The sequence below is a fragment of the Elgaria multicarinata genome, chromosome 8, assembly GCF_023053635.1.
Source record: "Elgaria multicarinata webbii isolate HBS135686 ecotype San Diego chromosome 8, rElgMul1.1.pri, whole genome shotgun sequence".
Taxonomy (NCBI): domain Eukaryota; kingdom Metazoa; phylum Chordata; class Lepidosauria; order Squamata; family Anguidae; genus Elgaria; species Elgaria multicarinata.
Window position 1 is genome coordinate 83,785,945 of NC_086178.1, and position 25,405 is coordinate 83,811,349.

General features: G+C 42.0%; 1 protein-coding gene across 1 annotated transcript; it reads left to right on the forward strand.

Annotated features, from left to right (window-relative positions):
* Nucleotides 1-242: 242 nt before the first annotated feature.
* PPP1R3C (protein phosphatase 1 regulatory subunit 3C) lies at nucleotides 243-4,961 on the forward strand. The gene is made up of 2 exons (XM_063132899.1): nucleotides 243-426; nucleotides 2,337-4,961. Exon 2 carries the CDS (start codon nucleotides 2,338-2,340, stop codon nucleotides 3,283-3,285), a length of 948 nt encoding a protein of 315 aa, XP_062988969.1. The 5' UTR covers nucleotides 243-426; nucleotide 2,337; the 3' UTR covers nucleotides 3,286-4,961.
* The last annotated feature ends 20,444 nt before the right edge of the window (nucleotides 4,962-25,405 follow it).

Below are 25,405 nucleotides of genomic sequence, written 5' to 3' on the forward strand. Positions count from 1 at the left end.
AACAGAGCCGCATGCTTCGCCCCATCCCACCCAAGGCCGATCAGCTCCTGCCAAGGGAGCTATCACGTTTACCAAGCGCGGGGCAGCCGGGCGCTGATTGCTTGGCAAGCGCCTCGCCTGCGACGGGATTGGCTGCTCGGGCGCTTTCACGTGAAAAAGGCAGCGCCGCGTTTGATAAGCAGCCCGAGCGAGCTGCTGTGGCAGCGTTAGTCTGCGTGCGAGGAGCAGGAGGGAGAAGAAGGGGAGGGTGGTCTGTGCGAGGAGGAAGCCCCAAGAAAAGCCCAAAGCCTTCCACCCTATGCAGACTCATTCCTGTGCTAGGCAAACCAAAGGCAGCGCTTGCGTCCCGCGTTTTAACGGCCCTCCCTGCATCCTTATGTCCTTCTCCTGGGGTTTCAGTCGTTCTATTTAACGCAAGTAGACCAGGTAAGACCACATACAGGCTTTCAAAATGTGAGCGGTAGTGTTTTGAAAGCGGAGAAGCAAACGTCTAATAGCATAAATGGGTTTACTTCAAGAGGGCTGCAGTCCTTGCAGCCAGTTGTGCTGAGTAGGACTTACTTCCGAGTAAGCATGCATAGGATCGGGGCGAGCTCTCCCTTTTTGCTCAGTCATGGGATGGGAATTGTGCGGTAGCTGAAACAGCAGTGTGGATCGGTACGGTATGTGATACTTCGGACTGCTACGATTGCATGAGTGAGGCTGTGATCTGACGAAGCATTTTTGGAAGAGGTCTCTTATTGCTTAAAAGGTGTTGGTATGATATGGATTTTTGTTATTTTATTAGTAACTGTAAAACACTTTACCAGCAATTCTAAAATCTATGTTAATGCAATACCTCTTATTAAGTCAACTAAAAGTTCACAAAATGTGTAAGCATTTGGTTGGCCTAATAAAGGTATTGTAGTAATGAATTTTAGAAATTTTCTTATAGTTCGTACAGCTACCCACCCCCAAAGCAGTTGGTGTGATCAAGTTGTTCTTTCCAAGGTTTATCCATTGCAGCCTAATGACTTTTTTTACCAAAATTATTGTAATTTCCATGTAGTAAGACTTCCTTTCTGGATTTGCTTTGAAAGTTAGTTATTTCATGAATCATAAATATGTTTGTTGAGTTCTTAACCAAAGGGGAATTAGAAGACAGGTGAGAGGAGAGAAAGAAGGAAGAAATATTCCCTTCTCATTTTGCGTTTTTTTTGCTGCTTCTTGTAACCATGTCAAAATTGGAGTTTCTAACATCTTGCCAATATCCTTCAGTTCAGGACCCTATAGCCAAAAAAGGGTTGTATTCCTGAAATCTCCTTTGAAATGGCTTTACTTGGAAATTTTCTTCCCAGTCTTCTAGAACATTCTAATATTCAAATTCACTGGGCCTATTGTGAAAGTTGATCCATATGCACTTTAACTGTGGCTCTTTTTACACCTAAGGATTATCCCAGGAAAATGGAGGGATAGTCCCTGCCTGCTCCTGGGATCCCCTGTGTGTTATTTGCATGCCTGGAAAAAAGGCAGGTGTAGAAATGGCCTGTGTCTCTTATGAACTTGTGGGAAAGCAGTAGTAATAAAGGACTTTTACTAAAAAATAAATAAGTTCAAGACAGGTAATGTAGCCTCAAGTAGTAGTTCTTATTGCAATCTCTGCATTACTTTAGGGCTGTTATAGGAAGCCATAGCTGGCTATGATGAGCTGTACTGGCAGGGAGAATCGAATTCCTGGGTATAATATAAACAGAGATGTTCACAAGATAACTGATTAATTTCAGGGAATTTACTGCTGCATCTATTTGAACTTCTCCAGGCATGGATGAATAATAATTAAAACTAGGTTCTAGAGAACATCATAAAAATAAGTTATCAGTATAGTCCAAAAGGAAGATGAAGTGTACCTGAGGGAGCTCATGAATGCTGCTAAAAATGTCTTTTTAATTTTTAGTGTAGGATAAGCACACTCTCCAATTTGGAGCTGTGATGGCTTTCAAACGGTGCAGATATAAGCATCCAAACATTTTGCCTCGGTGTTCTATGACGAAACAAATACAAGATGCTACCCTGGATGAAAACCAGGCATGAATAAAAGCTTAAGCTGACTCAAAACACCATGTGGGTTTCATCCAAGTATTTTGGGTGATGTCTTACTATTGCATCCATTCTACTTCTGGCTGTCAGTCACAATTCTGGCTAATCTTGCTTGTGACTGAATTATTTAAAGCCAGCCAGCCAGCACACCATGAATTATGAATGAGGGTGAATGCAATTGGGGGAGCCTTTGAAGAGGGTTTCCTCTGGTACCTATCTGCTACAAAAGTAAGCCTATCATGTCTGTGTTTACATTGCAGAATGATACAGATCTTGGATCCAAGGCCTCTTCCCAGTTCTATGATGCCTGTTGATGTGGCCATGAGAATATGCTTAGCCCGTTCGCCACCTGTGAAGAATTTTCTCAACCCGCTTGATGAATATCAAAGGAGAAACTTCGTGGACCGATTTAAGCCTCTCAGACCATGCCTGAATGTGAAACGGGAAACGGAGTCCCAAAGCAGTGACTGGAAACTCACTGCTGGACGAGCCAAGAAGAGAGTTGTCTTTGCAGATTCCAAAGGACTCTCTCTGACTGCAATTCATGTATTCTCAGAGTTCCAGGAGAATCCAGCATGGGACCTTCAGTTTGAGTTGTTAGACCTTGAAGACATAACAGCTGGCCTAAAACTACATGAGGAAAAGAACTTGATTCTGGGTTTCACTCAGCCTTCAGCTGACTACTTAGACTTCCGGAACCACTTACAGAAGAACTTTGTGTGTCTTGAAAACTGCACCCTCCAAGAAAGGGCTGTGTCTGGGACTGTGAAAGTGAAAAATGTGAGTTTTGAGAAGAAGGTGCGGGTTCGGATCACCTATGATTCATGGAAAACATGTTCCGATGTTGATTGTGTCTACATGAACAATGTGTATGGAGACTCAGACAATGACACTTTCTCCTTTGCTTTTGACATGCCTCCAGCCATTCCCGCTGAACAAAAGATTGAATTTTGCGTGTATTACCAAAGTGGCGAGCATATCTTCTGGGACAATCATGATGGGCAGAACTACAAGATCGTCCATGCAGAATGGAAATCTGATGGAGTCCAAGCACCAGCATCTCCCAGGAAAGACTGCATGACACTCAAACCCTCAAGAAAAGTGCATGGAACAGGCTCTGAACAACTTGGCAGCCCTCGGATATCCAGTGGCTTCTTCCCTGAATGGCAAAGCTGGGGTAGGATTGAAAACTCCTCCCCGTATTGGTGAATGGAATAAACCACAGACATGTCTGCTGTTGGCAGCTGAACATCACCAATCTTAAGCTTCTTTAATGTACAGTATAAACAAACCTCCTGGAAGGAATTTCTGAAACTAAATTTCATACATTTTAAAAACGAAATGAAACTACCAACCACATCTTAGACTTGGAGAGAATTCAAAAAGAATGTTGCCTAACGTAAAATGGCACGTGTGATCCATATATGTGACTTTGTTTCGGCTGTTAACTTGCCTTAACTCAAGGGGTGGGGGCAAGCAAGAGAATTGTTTGAAAAGTAACAATGTTTGGTGGCTTTTTGGGAAGCTGTAATTGTGTGTGGAGTGTTGATTAGATAGACAGAAAAACCTGCTTTAATATGGAGAAGAAACTGTAAGACATAGTGAAATGCCAAAACCGAGGCCTAAATCAAGGCTAGATCAGTTCTGATCATTAAACAGTTCAGTGTTCAGGATTCTGGTACAGAAATACCTTTCAGCAGGAATAAAGTGGAATGAGAGAGACTGAAAGAGAGTTAGTATGATACACTGTATTATAAGGAAAAATAAAGTATGGGAGGATCTGGCCTTTAAAATCCCAAAATAAGTTATTCAGGGGTTTTTAAGGAGCAATAATATACAAAGTACTTTATTTCTACAAAAATAGGGTTACTACCTTTGTATCCCAAGAGAGACATTGTGCCTTTAAGAGCTGAATGACAAAATGCACCTTTCCCCATCAATGTATTGGGAAAAATTGGGACTGCCTCTGTTAAATTTCAGCCTGCCATGCTTGGGTATGTGTGGAGGAGGTGAGAGGAAGTGTGAAAAGAAAGAAAGGGGTTGGGAACTGTGAGATCTATTTATCTATATATATATAAATAGGCCCCTAAATAGTTGTAGACTTGGTTTCAGGAATCTGTCTTTCAACTTGCTATGCAATAGCCTAATTTTGCTTTCATAAACACTTGTGAAACTTCACTTCACAGTAGATTTCCATCTTGTATACACAAAGACTATGCCTGAAACGAAATCCCATAGGGTGTCCTAAGATTACACTGTTCTGTTTTTTAAGAGAGACTCTTGTGAAATGCCTTAAATCTATAGATATTGGCTGCTGGGTCTGCTGAATTTGCCTTGTAGAAGTAGCCACAAGTTCTAGTATCTTGCTTGTTGTTGTAGAGTTTTAGTAACATTTCTCCCTCTAAAAATAGCTCTTCACAACAGTAAAATAACCTAAGCCATTTAAAATCCTTCATATTGAAGGGGTGATATTGTAGCTGCACTTCTCAAGCTAATCAGTTTAAAATGACAAAGTATGCATCTTGCACATACGTAGAAATAGTTTTCTATTCACTTTCTCATACCTCATTTTTCTTCTGTGGCTTTTACAGATGCAAAAATTTGTGTGTGTGTGTGCACGCACGCACACGTGTTTTGTTTTAATTGTAGTGTTCCCTGGATATATCACATCTTGTAAATAGTGTGTGACTATTGCTTTGACACAGGCTGTATAAGACAGAGCGAAGCAGGATGGAAGTGTACACATACCTCTGTGTTCACTTAACTGTTTTTACAACTGTAACATCTCTGGAAAAGGCTGATCAAAACATTGTTTGTCACACCAATACCAAGATAGCATTTGCATTGTAAAAAAGGGAAAAGCCTCTTCAACACCCTTCCACCCTACTGTATCGCACTACTGTAAACAATTCACTTTAAAAATAAATTGTGTTTTGATAAATATGGTGATCTCTCTTTCTCTCTCTCAGGAATGGGTTGAGGAATGATATTTTACCACCTGCTGCTGGATGTATCTACTGCTTTTTTTCTTCCTGAACTCCTTATCATCTGCTAGTGTCTGTCTGTGTGCTGGCCAGGAGGGAATAGTTAGAAGCTATTCAGCCACTCACTGACCCTGCAGTGAAGCTTAGAATTTCTCTCTGTTACTTGCTATGCCTACAGCATACTCCCTTAGCCCCTCATATTCTCTTTGGCTGGGTTCACAAAGCACGCCAACTCACCCAATATGGGCTGTTGTCGAATCGTAGATGATCATGTTGTCTGAACACAGTGCATTTTTTGCAGCGTGGTGTGTTAACCATGCAGTATGGCTTGTTAACCAACCTGAACAACCCAACAACAAAACCATGGATTCTCAAGGTGGCTTTTTTGAGGAAAAATAAAACCACACTGCATAGTTAACAAGTCACCCTGCAGAAAACTCTGTGCTGTGTTCAGACAACACGATAACCCACGGTTCAACAACAACCCATATTCTCATGCTCTTCAAAGTCTAAGATTCCAATGCATAGTCTACCATCCCACCATGAAATAGATGCCAGGGAGGGATATTCAAATGAAAGAGGTAATGCTGTGAAAATGGTGGCTGGATAGGAGCTATAATGGTGGGGGGGGGGGGGAACGACAACTGGTAATCTTCCAGATGCTGAACTGCAACTCCTATCAGCCCTAGCCAGTACAGTCAATGGAGAGGGATCATGGAAACTGCAGTCCAACAAGTTCTGGAGGACCACGAGTTGCCTGCCCCTTCATTATAAGGAAGGTCGACACCCACACACCATTACTTTCCCACTATCTCCTTGGCCCACTGCATGCTCTACTTTCAGGGCAGGGGTGAGAGTGAGAGCTCCCATTGCTGATCTGATGTAGCAACACAGGATGCTTGAAGTGTGCAAGCTTTGGTCATTGGCGTGTACTACCCACACTTAACCAATGTCCTGGGCCCATTTACATTTATGGATATCTCTGTGCCCTGCCCTTTCTATATGCAAACAAGAGCTGGATCATGGCCATTATTCCTTTACACAGATTAGCCCTTATTAAACAGGCAATATTTTCTTTCTAATATTTAACTTAAGTAGATTAGCCTTTATCTTTGGCTGCTAAACCCATTTTCCAAATAACGTAGAATGGACAGATCAGGCTATGCTGCAAAGAACTAGGGGGAGATGTTTTGGGGCTCCCTGTTTAAAAGTGAGATTTTTCCCTGAAGAAAGTCCATGTTTCTAGATCTAATATGATGCTAAATATATATTTACTAAAATATTTCTGTTCCACCTTCTCGTTCAAGGACTCCAGTAAAATGTTATGTGACAAAGCCACATACTTCATATGTAGCAGTGCAATCTGATTCAACACCATCAAAGAAAAAGAAATTTCTAGTACAAAGAAAGTGATTTGTTTGGGCAGATAATTTGCTAAAGCTTTCCTCTAGTTGAAGGAAAGGCAACTTGGTGCCCTCCAGATGCTTTGGATTACAGTTCCCATAATCCCTAACCTTTAAATTTTGGGAATTGTAGTCCCAAGTTATCTGGAGGGCACCAGGTTACCTACCCCTGCTATAGTTCAAGACTTGGGGAGGGACCCTTGCTTGTAGGTTGCACACAGAAAGTCCCAGGTTCAATCTTTGTCCCTGTTCAGACAACGCGCTAAACCATGGTGGTTAAGCACTTTGAGCTAAACATGGTTTAGTGTGTCATGTGAACCATTTCTAACCATGGTGGCTACATAACCACAATTTAGACATACTAACTATTTGCTGCAAAAGGGTTAGCGGCCTAACCATGGCTTAGTGTGTCATCTGAACAGGCCCTTTGGCATCTCCAATTAGCAGGGGTTGGAAAGACCTCAGCTTGAGACCCAGGAGGGCTTTCCCTGTTGAGAGCAGAAACAACAAAGTGTGTTCTGGTATATTAAGGACTAACACATTTATTCTGGCATAAGTTGTTGGTGGGCTGAAGCCAATTTCATCATAGTTTGTGAGAATACACACACACAGTACACGCGGTGGTGGGAATTGTAAACAGCAAGGTCAGATGTAAATTAAATGCAAGAAGTACTGACAGTGACAATCATTAACAGTGACCTGATACAGTGAGCTATATTCCGTAAGAGCTTACAATGGAGTAGATGTCAGTTGTTAAGGTGCTACAGAATAACAGGGTTACTCCTTTGGAAGTTGTGAGAGTAGAGTAGACAATGTCAGTCTGAAAAGACCAATGGTCGGACTCGATAAGTATGTAAATTCAATCTAGAGGGAACCATTTAGTGCACTAGTTTAAAATTAAATGGTAAATCCAGGAGGAAAATTTTCCCAGAAGAGCTGAAAGTGGACTGATACTGGAAGTGTGCTGAGCTTGTGATCAAATCTTTATTTGGCTTGAATCACAATTGGACTGGAACAACTTCAGTCATAGCTGAGCTTGAGCCAAACTGAAACATTTAATAGTATGACTCCCTGCTCAGAACTCTTCCATGGATCTCATATGACTTTTATAGAGGCTTAAGAAATACCTCCAAGACTGGGTTGTGTCAGAAATCTGCAAGAAGGGATTTCTTCATTTGCTGAGGAGCCACAGTCTCACAGCAGAAGAACCTCTGGCTTTGAAGGCCAGGGCACCAGTAAAACACAGCAGCATTAGAACACACATTGCTATGATGTACAGTTACAAGCTTAACATCTGGGCTTAATAATCATGTGTGCTGCTGAACTGGACAGGACACAACGGCTGCTTCCAAGTCATGATGATGAAGCACAATGTTACAACGGCAAGTAATCCAGGAAGGAATCAGCTGTGTGTAAAAGGCAGCAAGGGATTTCAATCTTTGGCCTTCCACACACTGTGTCCAGACTTGCACACACTGACAAGTTCAAAGTGGCTGGAGGAACCACAGTAGAACACAGGAGCCATGTCACATATTCCAGAAATCAGCAAGTATACAACTGTATACATCATCTTACCCATAATACATGAGAGCCATACCCAGTTTTTAAAACCATATTTATACCATGTACTCACCAGCATGAAGAACCAGAACCCATAATTGATTTCCACAGTCTACCGATGTAATGTACACATGCAGCTGAAAAAAGAAGAAGAAAAGACAAGTAGAGCTCTCACATGTGATAGGAATCGGCATGAATTGCACCCAGCATTCTTCTATTTCTGGATATCATTTGAACCCAGGTCCAGAGCGGACAGCTCTATTTGTAGATAATGTGCCAAGCTGATAAGATACCAGGTGCTTTAGAAAAGAGTTTAAAAAGAGATGGGCAGCCTTTCTGAAGTTGAAGGCCACATTCCCTGGTGGTGCGTAGGGGTGCCTCCCCCCATCTTCATAATCCATTCTTTCTCTCATATAAGCCCCACATCTCCATAGAAGATTCATATTTCCTCCCTCTAAGCTCCATGCCTTCCTCTTAGCATCTCTAGTTCCTAGATAATTTTTAAATTATATTTACAATTTTATTTAACTTTTACATATCCTAATACAACCAAACTCTTTCACACACAATAAATACATAAAGGACAAAGTAAAAAAAGAAAGAAAGAAAGACCATAGAGATGTATAGACATATATATGCAATAAAAATAAATAAATACAACACAAAATCTATATAAAATTACTCCTCGTCCAACTTACTCATAAAGGTAACCACCATACTCATATGGTGACCATTTGTTGGAATGTTAGTCAGGGCAAAGCTGCCTTTGGTAACATTGCTTTATCGAAGGAGACAAGAGTGGTGAGATCCTCAGTCCATTGTACAGATGAAGGGGGGTTTCTTTGTCCTTCCACCCCTGTAGTATAAGTCTCTTAGTAACTCCAGTTTCTTTTCTTAGTTCCTGCAGAGGCAGCGGGCCCAGTCTGGAAATCGAGGAGAGGGAGGCTAATGTGTAAGCTTCAAGGCCCGACCGTGGCAGCTAGAATGTCTTTCTGAGGGTCCAATTGAATTAATCAATCATGGAAGGGATGCAGTAGGTCAATATTGTTCTACAGCACCCTGAAAAACAATTTTACATAGTCGTGGCTGAAAAGCAATGGGAGTGTAAGAAATCCATGATATAATTAGAGTTTAAAGTGTTCTGTTGTTGTTTGAGTTGTAGAAGTCCATTGAATGCAAAGCAGTGACAATAGATCAGTTAGAGTTAGTTGGGGCCTGCTCTCACAGTAGTCAAAGGGCACAGACTGTTCAGTCAACATAGGTGAACAAAAATAGTATGAATACCTCAAAGGGGGCAATGGCCAAGTTTATCTTCTCCAGAGGGGGGGGGGGAACCCAGTCCGTATGATATGCTAGTGCTGTCTTCTGGATGTTGGAGGACAAAGATAGATATAATTGTTTGTCATTGGGAAAGAGCCCATGAGGGAGTTGGTAACTAACCAGGGTTCAATTTCCATTAGGAAATGGGGATGTTGTGGACTCTGATGGCATCCCTTGATCTGGGTTCATCTTTTCATTATTTCTTAGGCAAGTCCACTGAACAGTTGTGAAACATCCATTATTTCTGTTTGCATGATAAAGGCCAGAATAAATTCCTTCGTAACAGCATTAGTTGTTTGCAAATGGAGTATTAAATACATGGACAATGTACTGATTTCACTTTGGACAGTGAATTGCTTTCCCTTGGTTGGGCTCTAAATGAACAAAGCCAAAGTGCTCTTTTGTTGAAAAAAATGATGAAGTGTCCAAGTTACACAATGCAGTTCCCCCTCCCCATTTTAATAGAAAATTGTTAACAGCCATGACATTTCACTATCTGTTCTTTCAACACCACTGCACCATTTCCACCAATGTTGTTTGTTTACCAAATGTCTTTTAATGCCTTGAGGCAAAGCTACTAACAAAATTGCACTCATGGATTTAGAAATCATACAACCATAAGAACTTCTCTGAGGGTACCTCTCAGACAGAAATAATCTCCCAAAGTTTTCATTTTATTTTTGTGCTAGCTTTTGAAAGAGAAAGCTATGTTATTTGTCTGTGCGTGCCTTGTGGCTTAAAATTGCAGGGCCATTTACCACAGAATTAAAATAAATTTGTGACAGGTCCTACATTGAAGCAGAGACATGATGGGGAATCAGATGAACACTAGCACACACTTCTATGAGTTCATTTTCCCCTTCTACTTGATTTTTTGTTCTTCTTTGCATAATTTGAGGACATGTGTTGGGCAATGACATTAGAGTAAGCTTCAACCAGTTCACCCTTTAAAAAAAGAAAACAGATGAATCGTCTTATTGAGAGAAAACAGCTGGAAATAGTAGGTCCAGGGATGCGTTTGAAAGCCTCCATCTCAAATTTGGGCAGCGCTGAATGCAGTTACTTCATATCATATATCCTCATGCTGTGCCTGCAGAAATACTTGAGGGCCCCATGCTTAGCGGGGGAAGGCAAGAGCGCAGAGTATGCCCCCTATGTAAAATTATCTCCCCTCCTCCATATGTTTCAGATATATGTTCCAGATTTTCCTTTTCAATGCTTGAGTCTGATTTCCTTTTTGTAAAAAATGTTTTATAATGTTTACATTTCTTATATTGAACAATCATGTGTGTGGGATTCCTAGCTTTACAACTCTTGAGTTTTAAAAAATGCTTTTTACTAAGGAAACAACAAATGTATTATGTTTTATTTATTATATTTTATCCCATCGTTTCTTTAAGGAAATCCTGGCAGCCTCTAGCTCCCCCCCCGCCCCCGTCATGGTACCCTCACAACAAACCTATGAGGTAAGTTCGGTTGAAAGATTGTTATTTGTCCAACATAACGTAGTAAACATTATGGCTGATTGGGAGTTTGAACCCAGATCTCCTGGTCAAAGTCCAACAGACTATCGCCACATTGACTTGGAAATGTATAGTAACTTCTGAAGGTAAACACCATTGTAACATTCAGTCTGCCTCACCTCATAGTTGATCTAACTATGGGCCTAGATTGTCCTGTCCCTGGAACAGTAATTAGTATTTCTGTATTTAACTAAACTGGGTGGTGAGGGTGGGGGGAGACCAGGTGAGTCAGTCATAATTATGGAGTAGAAGAGATGAGAGAACTGACATTGACCTGTTTTGGACGATCTATGTCAACTAAATAAGCCAAGGTGGCTTGTTTAAGCCATGGTGTGAGCTGGGCGCGATATGCATATCACCTACCCAGCTGCAATTTGTCGTATCAACCAAACCCAGGCAGCATGGCTTGTTTGAGGGGAAAACAACCATCAAATGACCCAACAAGCCATGGCTTATTTGAGGAATGTTTCCTGCTGAAACAAGCCATGCCACATGGGTTCAAATGGCATGACAAGCTGTGGCTGGGTGAATGATTATGCCAAATCATGTTTGGCAACTGCCGTGGCTTAAATAATCCACCACGGCTTGTTTAGCAGACAATAATAATCCAAATTGGGTCACTGTATCCTCAGTGTAGTATTTGCCTCTGTTTGGGAAAGGCTTGTATGTTCGTTGGCGTGACAAAGGATTCAAAGCATTGCCAAATACAGAGAAAGACAGATTGTTTAACATGCCTTTCAGGAGTGGAAGGAAGTCAATGTAACCTATAAGGAACAGGACAGGACACCACACAGGGATCCTGCAGACACACATGTCAGTTGTTCATCATTCGTCATCCTTAATTTATGACAAGTAGGATAATATTTCTAAAGTATCTCTCTTGAATTCACAAGTGGGTCATGTAAGCTATACGGGAGTGTTTCCATCTATAGATGCTAGATTTGAAATCTAGTACCCACAGCTAATAACACTTTTACAAGGAATGGAGAGGCAGCGTCAGGCCCACAATACGTTTTCCTATTTTATAGCCAGATCCAAAGCTGTAAAACTCTTTCTTTCAGCTGTTCTTGTTCTGGCCATGTTGGTTTTAGCTCAAAACTTGACAGAAGTTTGTGACCTGCATTCCAGGCTCTAGGAATATCAATTGGCCATTCAATGCTTATTAAACTGTTAATATTATCAAGCTATACAAAGCATAAAGTGATGACAATTTCTTCAGTATATGAGGATTTCCACGTAACAGTAAAACTTAGTTTAGCACTACTTGAAAAAGCAAAAAGGAGCCCGTGAAATGGTTTGGGCTCATATGCTCCTTGTCCTCTTCTCCTGTACAACTGGAAGAAAGAATAAGGCAGCATTCAGTTTTACATTACTCGATTCCTGGCTTATGGTTATGTGCAAATCAGGAATTATGGTTTAAAATGAACTCTACTCAATTGCTAAACAATAAACCCTGGGATGCTTAGCTGGCTTGTTTAGCAAACTAGAGTTTATGTTAATTCAATGCTCGCAATCAGGATCACATCTCTCCAATACTGAAAGATTGGTTGCCAATACTGGTTGCCAATTGTTTTCCATGCTCATTTTGATTTAAACCTCTAAAGTCTTAAATGTCTTAGGGCCTTGCTATCTGAGGAACTGTCTATCGCAGTATGAACCTGCTCAGTTACTAAGATCAGCAGGAGATGCCCTTTTGAAGACACCATTGCTTACAGAGGCCTTGACTATCAGACACACAGGAAGGGGCTTTCTGCTGTGTTGCTCCCAAACTCTGAAGTTACGACTAGTCCCCACTCTCTCTGCATTCAGAAAGGGGGTCAAGGCACATCTGTTCAACTTTGTTTTTTAAGTTGTTACTTTTAAAAAGATTTATAATGTTGTATTACTTGCATATTTGTTTATTATTTTTCTTTGAATTCTTGTAAAACGCCTTGGTTGGTTACAGAAAGGCAGTATATAACTGCAACAGACAAACAAACCACGGCTTCTTTCTGCTTATGAAAGTAGTATAAACCAACGTTTTCATGGTACATGCTAATACAGCCTATGAATGTAACATGATAATGTATGGAATAGTCTGCATTCTCTGTGTAATTTCTCCTGGGATGATCCCATTAGGATCCTTTTTACAAGATTATCCTACTAAAAGTTAAGAAGTGGATAATCCATGTCACCATAACCATAACCATCTCTCTTCTATTGGATGTTATATAAACATGAAATACATATCTTAAGCAGATTTTTTTTAAAAAAACAGGATTAGCTACAAATATCTCAGACTTACAAACAGCCAGTGGGAGCACTTATTTGCTTTTATTTTCTATTCCTATTTAACTTTTAGACATTAAAATTATCTTTGACTCTTGCCATCAAATAAAAAAGGTGTTTTCAGGCCGCTGCCTATTTTTTTGTTAACTATGCACACTGCTTGTTTAATTCAGTTTGAGTCATGAGGCAAATTTGGCCCTTGTGGGTAATTTGTTTTAAATCTGTCGGGCTCTGCCTTCATTCCACTTCAGTGGAGTTTGGCCCAGCGCCTTCAAGTTCTGTTCCCTGAGATTCTACAAAGGACAACTATTTCTGATGCGACGCCATTATTATTCCTGCCTCCTCCCTCATTCCTCCTCTCCCTAAGAGGGGGGAATTCATTCATGCAGTGGTTTAAATTAAATGTCTTTGTACTGTTATAAATTGGCAATGGATGTTGCATGAGATGGAACAAGGAGAGAGAGGTAGACAAGAGTCCCTGGATGGTTTCCACAGTGCTGTATTTAACACTCACCACCAGTTTCACTCTTCCCACGCTGATTGCCAAGCACCTCTTCCATCTCTCTCTCTCTCTCTCTCTCTCTCTCTCTCTCTCTCTCTCTCTCTCTCACACACACACACACACACACACACACACACACACACACAGGGTGGGGTAGGAGAAATATGGCAGGCAGAAATGCAAAGGGACTGGAGTAAAGTCTAGCATGCAGGGAAAGGTATAAATCATATGGAACAGCTCTCCAGTTAAACTGGAAGCATATTGTTCTTTTGGACTCAGAGGTAATTCCCACTCTTTATGATGGAACTTGCTTCCAAGTAAGCATGCTTAACATTGCAAGTGGCTGTGGTCTTATGTGTATGACTTGGAAGTTAAGCTGCCTTGAGAGGGCAGAGCTAAAGGAAGGTGAGAGAAGGAAGGCGTGGCTAGCTTCTCACCAAAGTCTTCTTCAGAACCAGACTCCCTGAAGTTAAAGCATTCTGGGAAAAGGCTTTCCATTCTTCTTGAGAGGACAATTGTCTTGCTTAGTTTGCATAGTTTTGCCTAGAGGAAAGTTCCTAGAGGTTGGACTCTCTTCAGGTTGGAAGAGATGTTTATTGCCAGAATAAAGCTTTGTGGATTAAGTGACAGACCTCTTTATTGTCTCCCAATAAGGTGGGAGGTTTTGGGAAACACAACACTTTCAAAGCTACATGTTGTGCAGAGTTGCTGAAAACAACAAAAGAAATGCTTTTGGAGGTTTTCAGTCACTCAATATTTGTTGTACATTACTGCCATGTGACAGCAGTGCTGCGAATTGATAGCCCATGCTCACTATTGCCATGTAATCCTACTGTTGCTGCTTCACAGCAGTGATGCTGCAGGTTTTGAGGGGAATCAATAGCAAAACTGGTGCCTTAGACAGCCCCTCAGGGCAAGTTCTACACTACTGCTTTATAATGGTTTATAACAGTTTTGACAACTGTTCGGGCCCAGGACACATTCCATATACCGTTTCAAACCGTTTTCAAAGAGTTATATCCTGCCTGGTGTAGATCTGGCCTAGGTCTCAAACACAATCCATAAAGTTTTCAGTTCAAATCCTGCTTACTGCTAAAAGTGTGTGGAACAACTGTTGTGGGGAGATTTTAGCTGTGTCCCTGTGCTAATAACGTGAATCCTTCAAGACTATTAACAGTTGGCAAGAGGGATCAGCACCCTCAACCTCTGAATTGCAGGTGCCCCATACTCTGATTCAGAATACCAATCAAGTAGAAAACACTCCATTGAGAAATACCCTAACATTCACACAAAGCTGCTAAACAATTCTGTGCTAGCAATATAAGATGCTGCAGCAGATCTCTCTGAACTACAGAATGCTTATTTGATGCGATAAAGTCAGCAGCTTTTGCAACCTGTGTTGAGCAAAAAAAAGTATATGCTGGATGTTGTCCAAAGTTCTTAATTGCTTAAAAGGGTGTGGTTTCTTTGGTAACTGGAGAAAAAAGAAGTACCATTATTTAGATCCTATAATTTTGTCATGCATATTGCCTTCACATGTTTTTTTTAAAATGGAATGATTGGTTTGCTTCCCTGTTGCAACCTTAGCAAGAGTTGGTTGCAACCTTAGCAAGAGTTGACAGTATTTCCCATACAACTGTGGATGCCCCCAAATGCAATAATTTCCAGGATGTTCCAGAGGAGTCTAAGGAAATTTCTAGAACTCCTATGCAGTTTGTGTGCAGGACTAGTAGTCAGACCTGCTGGACTTCGTGCCATTTCACATGAACTGAGATGGTAGCTTAGAAGATATCCATACTGTGGCTGTGCATTGCAGTGAGAAGTCGTTTTATTTATTTTTATCCCACCTTTCTTCCAAGGGACTCAAGACATGGTCTCAATCCTGTACAATAGATTAGGCTGAGAGAGACTGCCTGGCCTAATGCCAGCCAGTGAATTTTACGGATAAGTGGGGATTTAATACTCTAACCGCTAGAACACACACTGTCTCCTTTTCTTTTAAGACTTTTATAACCCAGTGTGGATTCTCAGACAGCTTGAAATTAAAACATCCAAAATTATACCAAAGCATATACCATGGCAGAACAATATAACATACAAGAGCACCAGAAAATATCCCAAAGATTAGATCATTCTAGAAGGAGTGGATCATGCATCAAAGTACGTGGCAAGGAACTGACTTGGCAGGTTTCCCTAAGGAAATGGTTCCATATGATAGGAGATACTACAAAAACAAAAATCCTGTTCCTGGTGACCAGCTTTACCTCTCTAGGTAGAGGCATGTGTATCAAGCATATATATCAGGGCTTACCCAGATGATCTCAGAGCTCCATCACGCTGTGGGGAAACACACTCTCTACCTTGCTTTTCTTCCCATGTTTTCTTTCCTCAAGTTACTTCCTCTTTCAAAAGAGAAAGTATACAATGAGCACGAGGCCCATTATGTCCGCTGTTTTAATGGCGCTACTTCTCCAGCACACAGCAGGAGAGAGCAGCAATTCCAAGTTTAAAAAAACATTGGACTTAATGAGGTTTTTTTTTGTCATGCAAGGAAGGCTAGAAGGGGCGGAAGGCGTGTGGGAGACAGATGACGTCATGTGAGGGACTTGAGCAAACTCCGTGAGTGCCCAGTAACAAGCGTGCAATAAAACACTTGTCAGATGGTTACATCAGTGTACATGGGGATCTATATGGGAGGAGGCTGCCACTAAGGTACCCTAAGGTACAGGCTAACTATGGTCTTTAAATGTTAAAAACAACAACAACCCACCAACATTTGAATTTTGCCCAGAAATCATCTGGAAGCCAGCATAGATCTTTCAAACTTGATGTTTTATGTTCTCAGTGGTCAGTACCTGTCAGTACCCTGGCCACCATATCAGCTTAAATGTTGGGCTACTTTTCAAGGACAGCCCTATGTAGACTACATTATACAGTAGCCTAGTCTAGAGGTGACCAAGGCATGGTATACTATGAAGACCACATTCTGGTCACAGAAGAGGACACAGCTTGTGAACTAGTTGGATCTGGTGGTAGAAGTCACCCATGGCTACAGCAGCCACCTGATGATCAAGTAGCAGAGTTGGACCTAGGAAATTCTCCTAACTGGTCCTTCAACAGCATCAAGAACAGGCCATTTACCTACTCACCAACAGCACCTATGTTACCCATCCAGCCCATTATTGAGCAAGAGGGGATTTAGGATTCCAGTGCCTGAATCTTCATGTTGGGGTATTTTCCTCTCAATTGGCAGTATCTTTAAATAGTCCCTTGTGAGTTTCTCGGTGGATCCCAAATAAGCAGAGCATACAGTGTTCTGAGCACCCTGTCATTTTCTTTGCCAGCAATTTCTGGCTCAGAGTTGCTTCCTCAAACATTAGCAGCTGCAAGGAGAACTCTGAGACCTTCTCATGTTGAGCCACCTTTCAACAATATGCTCCACACACCCAAAGCTCCATGTCTCATGTTCTGTCATCACTCCTCCTTCATAGATACTGCCAAACTTTAATCCTGCCACCACAGTGTTCCAGAGGGCTAGGAACAGTGATTTTCTGGATTCAATTTAATAAAATCCGATGTACTAATAGCAAACCCAGTCTCTGAGCAGAGAGGATCTTTATGTAGCAAAAATGGCACCATAAACCAGTAGCTTGGATTACCAGGGAAGCAGAATTCAAAGATGGAGTAGCAAGGTTATGAGAAGAACATCATTGAGCGGTTACACTAGTAAATATCAGGCACAGGATGAGGAATTTTAGAGCAGATCAGCAACCGAGTGCAGAGTCAGTGGCAGGATCTACACTACTGCTTAATAGTGGTGTTGAAGTATACTGACAACTGTTGGGGCCCATGACACAACTATATCAAGCAGGATGGAATGCATCATGGGCCTCAACAGTTGTCAGTGCACTTTAGTACCACTATAAAGTAGTATTGCAGATCCTGCTTCCATATGCCGCTTTCATACCACTTTCATAGTGCTATATCCTGCTTGGTGTAGATCTGGCCAGTGTGGTGCAGTGGTTAGAGTGTTTGATGGGTACTCAGGAGATCTGGGTTCTAGTCCCTATTGGGCCATTATGTTCACTGGACAACTTTCATTCTAATCTACCACACAGGGTTGTTGTGAGGATGAAATGGAGAGGAGGAGGAGAAACAGCTGCCTTAGGTTTCATGCAAGAGGGAAAAAGGTGTCTTTAATGTAGGTTGCTAATTTATGTTGCTTTACTTAAAAACATTTTATCAAAAGACGAGAAATGTAAAATTTCTGGAAATAATGAAGCCATGGGTGGATTTTTTTTTTTTAAGATTCCCAGCACATTTTATTTCCATTCATTATTAAGTAAACTGGTCTACAAGTCTGCAGGTCAGATTCATAGAAATCTGAATTAATTTATTTATTGCATTTCTATACCGCCCAATAGCCGAAGCTCTCTGGGTGGTTCACATTGGAGTTCTCCAATGTCCCTAGGCATCCAGTTGGGGAATGTTGCCCTAAAGCAAAAAAAAAAAAAGACTTAAGATATGGAAAGAACATTCAAGAATTCCTTCCTCTCACATTAAGTCGTTGGTCTCTGTTCATCATTCTGTTGCTAAGATCATCTTTTTGGCTCATCACTGTGATCGTGTCACTCCACTCCTGAAATCCCTTCATTGGCTTCCAGATCCCCTTAGAATCCAATCTAAGCTTCTGTTGACTTTCAAAGCTTGTCAAAGTCTAGCTCCTTCCTATCTTTCTTCTCTTATTTCACATTATTGCCCCACTCGTGCTCTTCGCTCATCAAATGTTATGTTTCTTACCTGCCCAAGGGTCTCTACTTCTCTTGCTCGGCTTCGTCCATTTTCTCTTGCTGCCCCTTATGCCTGGAATTCTCTTCCAAAGCATTTGCAGACCACGAGTTCAATTGTGTTTTTTAAAGCTCAGTTGAAAACTTTTCTTTTTTCTACAGCTTTTAGAACTTGATTTTGATCTTACTTTTTTACTGTTAGTTTTATTGTCCCCTGTGCTGTTTGGTGCCTTCCCTTCCCTTTCTTATTGTTTTATTATGATTTTATTAGAATGTAAGCCTATGTGTCCGGGTCTTGCTAGTTTATTGTTTTACTATGTACAGCACGATGTACATTGATGGTGCTAAATAAATAAATAAGTAAATAATAAAGAATTAAGTACGTTTTATTTCCCCATTTGCCTTTAAATTTCCATTTTTTCCTAAACAAACAAACCCCCACACACATTCCCTCCCACATGGCTTCAAAATTTCCAGAAATTTTACATCTCTAGTAATTTCCTGTCACTATGGATATATCCAAATGTCTGCCTGATTGCTATGCCACCATTCAGCTGACTAACCGAGGGTACCTATCAATTGGCCAATCAAAAGTCTTGGGAGGAAATTTGGTCCATTCGTGAAGCATCTCCAGCTCCTAGACAGGTCAGAAGAACATGCTCTACCTGAGCATCCTTGATTATATCTTTTGTTTTGAATATTGTGCTACACTGCTCTGTATAGCCAATAAGGAACCTCACTGGAGTTTCTATTCATTTGTAGAAGCAAACTACTGTTCCCTTTGGTTTGACCCATCATGGGTTCTGCTTCTAAGCTATCAAGCTCTTTGTACTCTTAGTTTTGATCCATTTGTTCTGCTTGGGCATCCTTCATGCTGGTGTGTCTCAGTTCTAAGAACAAGGGACAAATTGGCTTTAAAAATCATTCCTTATGACTCTTTCCTAGCTTGATTTCCCCCTCTATGTGGCACCTACCCCACTTTCCAGGGCCAGACTCTCCCTTTGTTTTCCAACTGAACGTCCTTGTTGCTGTGTTTGCCCAGAGAGATCTGTTATCTTGTATACCCAGAAAGAGAAAGCTTTACCAACTCTGGTAAAGTACGCATTGAGTCCCAAACTCTTCCGGTTTTTGCAGACCTTTGTGCAAGAAATCTGCAATGGTCCCACCCCTTCAGTGACTCTACCTTCTCACTGCCATTGTCACTAGCTGCTATTGCTCTTAGCCTCCTTGTTGTCATTGCTGCCACTTATTTGCTTGACAGCCAGTGAGCAAATAATCATTGCGAGGTGTGTGTGTGTGTGGGGGGGGGGAGTCGCCGTGATTCATAGATCGTCCAACTCTATCACCAGGAAACCATTGAAGGGTTGCACCTGGTGTTGGGCCATAGATACAGATTGGGGATGCTGTTGGTGTACCACACATCCTGATCTCTAGCATCCTCCCTGACCGAACTGGCATAAGTGATCTCGAGTGTGGTGTTGGAAGAACCCAGGATGGTGGTTCTGGGTGACTTCAAATTCCATGCTAAGGCAATCTCTGGAGCTTCAGCTCAGAACTTCATGACCTCCATGACAACAATGGGGCTGTCTCAGTTTGTCATTGGCCCAACACATGAAGCAGGGCATACCCTTGATTTGGTTTTTGCTCCAACCTGTGAGATGGGTAGTCTGAAAACTGGCTCTTGTTAAAGGCCCCCTTAGCCCTGCATTTGTCATATACATGTATAGACAAAAGTTGATGTGTATATGTGAATGAGGATGCATGGCAACCAGCCTTAAGAGGATGTTAATTTTCCATGGTCCCTGCTTGAGTTGGGAATTGCACTAAGGCCCTTCTCTTTGGAGGAAATGTCATCAGGCTTGGGCTCCAAAAACAAGTTGGCCCTAGCACCGAGATGCTGAAAGACTGTTGTGGCAAAAGCCATGAACATGACCTTTGTTCATTTCTCTCTCTGTGTGACAGGATGCACCAAGGAAATGCCACGAACAGGGGAGAAAGCCCATTAGAGAGCTTCCAAATTGGTCTACATATCAGAGCCTGTCTTAAGTGCTTGGAATGTATATATCAGTATCTCCTCATTTACACTCTTATACAGATTAACATTCTCCAGTGCTCAGTGGGAAAGTTTTCCATTACAGAGCCCTCCATTGAATGTAAGTATTCATGTTTCTCTTTAGTCTAAAAACTACAAAGGGGACTCTCTTGACATCAACGATCTGTCAGGACCTCTTCACATCTTCTTGTGACCTTTGTTTATTCAGCTCCACCACCTTCAAAAGTCCAAAGGTCTCTTGCTCCCTCCCCTAAACGACTCCACTCATTTTCTCTTGCTGCCTCCCACAATACCTCCATATGACCTCCTCCTTTATTTCCTTTAAGTCCCTTCTCAAAATTCACTTTTCCCAGGAAGCCCTCACATTATTCCCTGGTCCCTATGAAAGGAAAGGAACCTCTCGTGCAAGCACTAAGTCATTACTGACTCTTGGAGGGATGCCAGCTTTCGTTGACGTTTTCTTGGCAGGCCTTATAGCGGGGTGGTTTGCCGTTGCCTTCCCCGGCCGTTATTACCTTTCCCCCAGCTAGCTGGGTACTCATTTTACCGACCTCGGGAGGATGGAAGGCTGAGTCGACCTGAGCCGGCTGCCTGAGAAACAGCTTCCACTGGGATCGAACTCAGGCCGTGGGGAGAGTTTCAGCTGCAGAAACTGCTGCTTTACTGCTCTGCGCCACACAAGGCTCATCTGGTCCCTATACCAGAGAATATAATCACATATTCTTCTCCACCCCTATTTTCCCATGCCTCCATTTCCCCCTTCCTGTGCTGTTTTCCTGGGTCTGTTTTAGATTATAAACCCCTTGTAGTATGGACCTACTGTAATTTGTAAAACAATATATACATAGATGGTGTTCCCTCTCTCTCTCTCTCTAACATACAGCACTGGCTTCCTATTACAGTAGTCAGAGCTATATTTTGCCTTTGATATCACGTAATTATGATTTTGTTTGCTTGTTAAGCTAAGATGTCTGGCTATTCCACCTGTATTACAACATGATCAGTTATACAACCTGGGCAGGATCTACACTACTGCTTTAGAACGGTTTATAACAGTAGTGACAACTGTTGAGGCCCAGGGCACACTGTCTATACAGTCTTCAAAACATTTTCAAAGTGTTATATCCTGCTTAGTGTAGATCTGATCAGTTATACTTAGTTTTTATGTGGTAGTTCTCATTCGGAGCCTTGTTCACTGAATGGAAAATTGATGTGGGATATTTTACCTGTCCAATATTGGAGGATAACTAGTTTGAAGACTGCCACTGTAATGCCTAATACATCCATTGATTATAACAATGCAGGACAGATAAAAGCCCATAATTAAACTATGAAATTTACTGCTGCAAGATGTAGTGATGGCCACCAATTTGGATGGCGTAAACAGGGGGGTAAGACAAATTCATGGCGGAGCAAGTTATCAATGGCTACTAGTCATTATAGCTCTATAGTACCCCAGTATTGGTGGCAGTATGCCTCTGGATATCAGTTACTGTGGATCATGAGCAATAGGGGGCCATTGTGCTTAGGCTCTGCTTATGGGCTTCCCATAGACACCTGGTTGGTCATTGTGGGAAACAGGATGTTGGACTAGATAGGGCTTTGGTCCAATTCAGCCTGGATCTTCTTACGTTCTTAACAACGAGACTGACAACTGGGACTAGCTCTATGGTTGCCAGATGCAAAACCAGCCACTCTGGCTGTTATTTTAAGAGGTTGAAGACAGAAAGAGAAACATAGGCCATCTCCTCCCTCTGCGGAAGTTTAGGGAGTACAAAGGCATTGCTAAAGGAGAGAGGGAGAAGGTGCTCCTGCCAATAATGCAGCTAGGTAATTTTAGACCCTGGACTTAATGGTCTATAATGGGGGAACCTCTTTAGATGGCCTTGTGTGTTATTTCAGTTGTGAAGCACACATTTCTCTCTCCCCTTCCCAACCATTCCATGCTTTATAATTACTTCTGCATTCCTTATATGTTAAAATATTTGCCAACCCTGATAAAAGAAATACTCTGAGCATGTGCAGCTTTATATTTTAAGCTCCCTTAAATCATAGCACCATCATGACTACATGAATAAAATGGATAGTTTGCATCTGCTGCCCAGATGCCTTCATCACCTGCTGCTCTCTGGGTAATCACTTGGGAGGCCTTTGGGCTGCTGGTCCCTACATCTTGGCTACAACATCCATCCCTAACTGCGCTACTGGCTGCTCCCTGCTGCAGTATGCTCCCCGCTCTCTTGCACTTGGCCTTTAGCTTTTAACAGGAGAAGCTCTGGGCTTGCATCAGGTAACTTCCTAGAACCACCTACAGCAGGCAGCGCTGATTAAAACCTGTGAGCATTGTGTGTCTGTGTGTGTGTGTGCGCTCAGTGGAATTTACCAGTTAAGTAATGCATATATCAATTATTCCATTAATGCTTTCACAAAAACCTTTGAAACCTGAATATATGACAATACTCCCAAGATGATTTGTTTTGTTGGTGGGCCATTGTTTTAAACCACTGCACAGCCTCTACAGCAGGCAGCTGTGATTTAAATTCATCCCAAGAAACACAGAGCCTTGTTTTTAAGTGGTCGGGGCTTGCTTGCGCCCATCCTAACACCCTGGAGAAAGGAAAGGAGCTGGAAATGCAATAGCCCCAATCTAGCAGGAGAGGAGAGGCTTCCTTGCGCAGGCCCTGCGCTGACAGAAGGCTGTTTTAAAAGGAGGGAAAGCAGACACAGTGCCTCCAAAGTGTTAATGACTGCTGGATTTATTCTCAGCCCAGAGCTGAGTGTCTGTGAGGGGAGTCAGAGAGGAATGCGGAGCCCTTTCCAAGCCAAGTTCTCAGCGGAGCATAGAATTGCAGCAGCAGAGGGGATAAGGCGCTTGGACTCCATCCAGTTACTATAAGTAGAAAACAATGTCATGAGAGCAGGGACTCATTCTCTAGAGTTTCATGAGCTCAGCAACTTTTCCTGTGGCATGAGCTAAGAGCTCCTATCTCAGAAATTTACCCAACAGTCTAAACCTTGATGGCAATGCTAGCTTTATTTTATGAACTCATTTCTTTGAGGAGTGTGTGTGTGTGTGTGTGTGTGTGTGTGTGTGTGTGTGTACATACTGAGAGTCATCTTAGAAAAGTATAAAAAAATAGAACCAGTATAATAATAATATTAATTGGGCATTTTCCAATAGTATCCCTACTACTTGTGCAACAGAGATTTAATGCTTCCTAAAGGAAGCCCTGAAACCAGTGGAAATCTAATTTCTGGATCAGGACCATTCAGTGGCGCCCCCTTATGCAAGGTCCGTTGACCTGCTCCATTCCAGAAACGAACATTTGTACTCAGTAGCACTAAATCGCCGTTCTGCAAGCGTTGGGTTCCACTTGTGGAAGGGAACCAACAGAGTGAAACAAAATCAGCGGGTGGAGGGGGATAAGTGCCCCATTGGCTACTCTCCATCCATTCATTCATTTATTCATTCATTTCTATACTGCCCCATAGCCAAATCTCTCTGAGCACTTCACAAAAGTTAAAACCAAAATACAAAATAATAAAAACATAACAAAATCTTTAACATATACAATTTTAAAAAGCTAAAAAACAAAACAAAAATTAAAACAGTTAAAATTTAAAACAATTTAAAACAGGTAGAAACAAGGAACAATAAAAAGCCCAGAGCAACTGGCATTAAAAGCCCCATCATATGCAACCTGGGAGCAGAGGAAATTATTAACATGGCACTGAAAAGATGAAAATGTTGGTGCTTGATAAGGCCCCATTGGGGAGACTCCACAATTAGCGGCCACTACTAAGAATGCCTTCTCTTTTGTTGCCATCCCCCACGCCTCCATCATCACCACCACCACCACCATCACAGTCATCTGTAGAGCTCTTTCAAAGGTTCAAAGAGTTTCATGTGGATTATCTTGTCCTTACAACAACCCTGTAACATAAGTATGTATTGTTATCCTCCATATTGCAGGTGTGGTGGGGCGGGGAGAGGGAGAGGACTTAGTCTGAGAGTGGCTTCAAAGATTCAAACAGAGCCCTTCCCACTTTTCAGCTCAGTTTCTTAGCTACTAAGCTGCATATAGAGAAGAATGTAATACCTGTTTCCAACATTATTCTACCTGTTAATTTCAATGTTGACCAGCATCACTGATGTGATAAGCTCCCAGCCCCCTGTCCGCCCCCCAACCTCAACCCTAATGCAAAGGAACACGCAGTTCCCCTGGGAATAATGAGCCAACATTTGCTAGTATTAGCAACCTATAAGAGATCATTTAGATGACACATGAAACTACCTTGGGAATTGATTCACACAATTTGAGCTGACATAAGGGTGGGGTGGGGGAAATCCTTGTTCAATAGGTTGGCCAGATTCTGTGGATAATTAATATATGTGCGCATGCACTTACACATGTGTGGAATGTGCCTACTGGCCCTGAGTTCTACACACATACACTGTACACTCATGGGATTTCTGTTGATTTCAGATGTGCTCCTGCTTCTTCTATGCACAGAGAGCAGGATATGGAGTGTCTCTCCACTGCAGGCAAGTATTGCTTCCTTAGGTCCTGGCATGCAGCACTATCCCTGCATTGGCCAAGCACAGCTTATGTGACAGGGGCAGAGCTAGGTCACCCAGGGCTTTAGCATGAGACATAGGAATGTTTGCCCCCAAATGAATACTTTGTCATGTGGCATGTGGGGAGAGCCGTGGCAGCCAAGCACTGAAGCAGGCTGGGAGGGGTAGGTAAACCAGCCTCCAATGGCATGGCTCCATGCATGGTGCAAAAAAGGCATGGTGCCCTTTTACAAGATACCCCATGCTCATAAACCCCTAGCAAAATGAAACAGGATGAGTGCAGAGGTGGTGGCTGGCCACATGGCCTCTTTTATTCGACATGACTCATGACTACTTGTTCCAGGAACTTT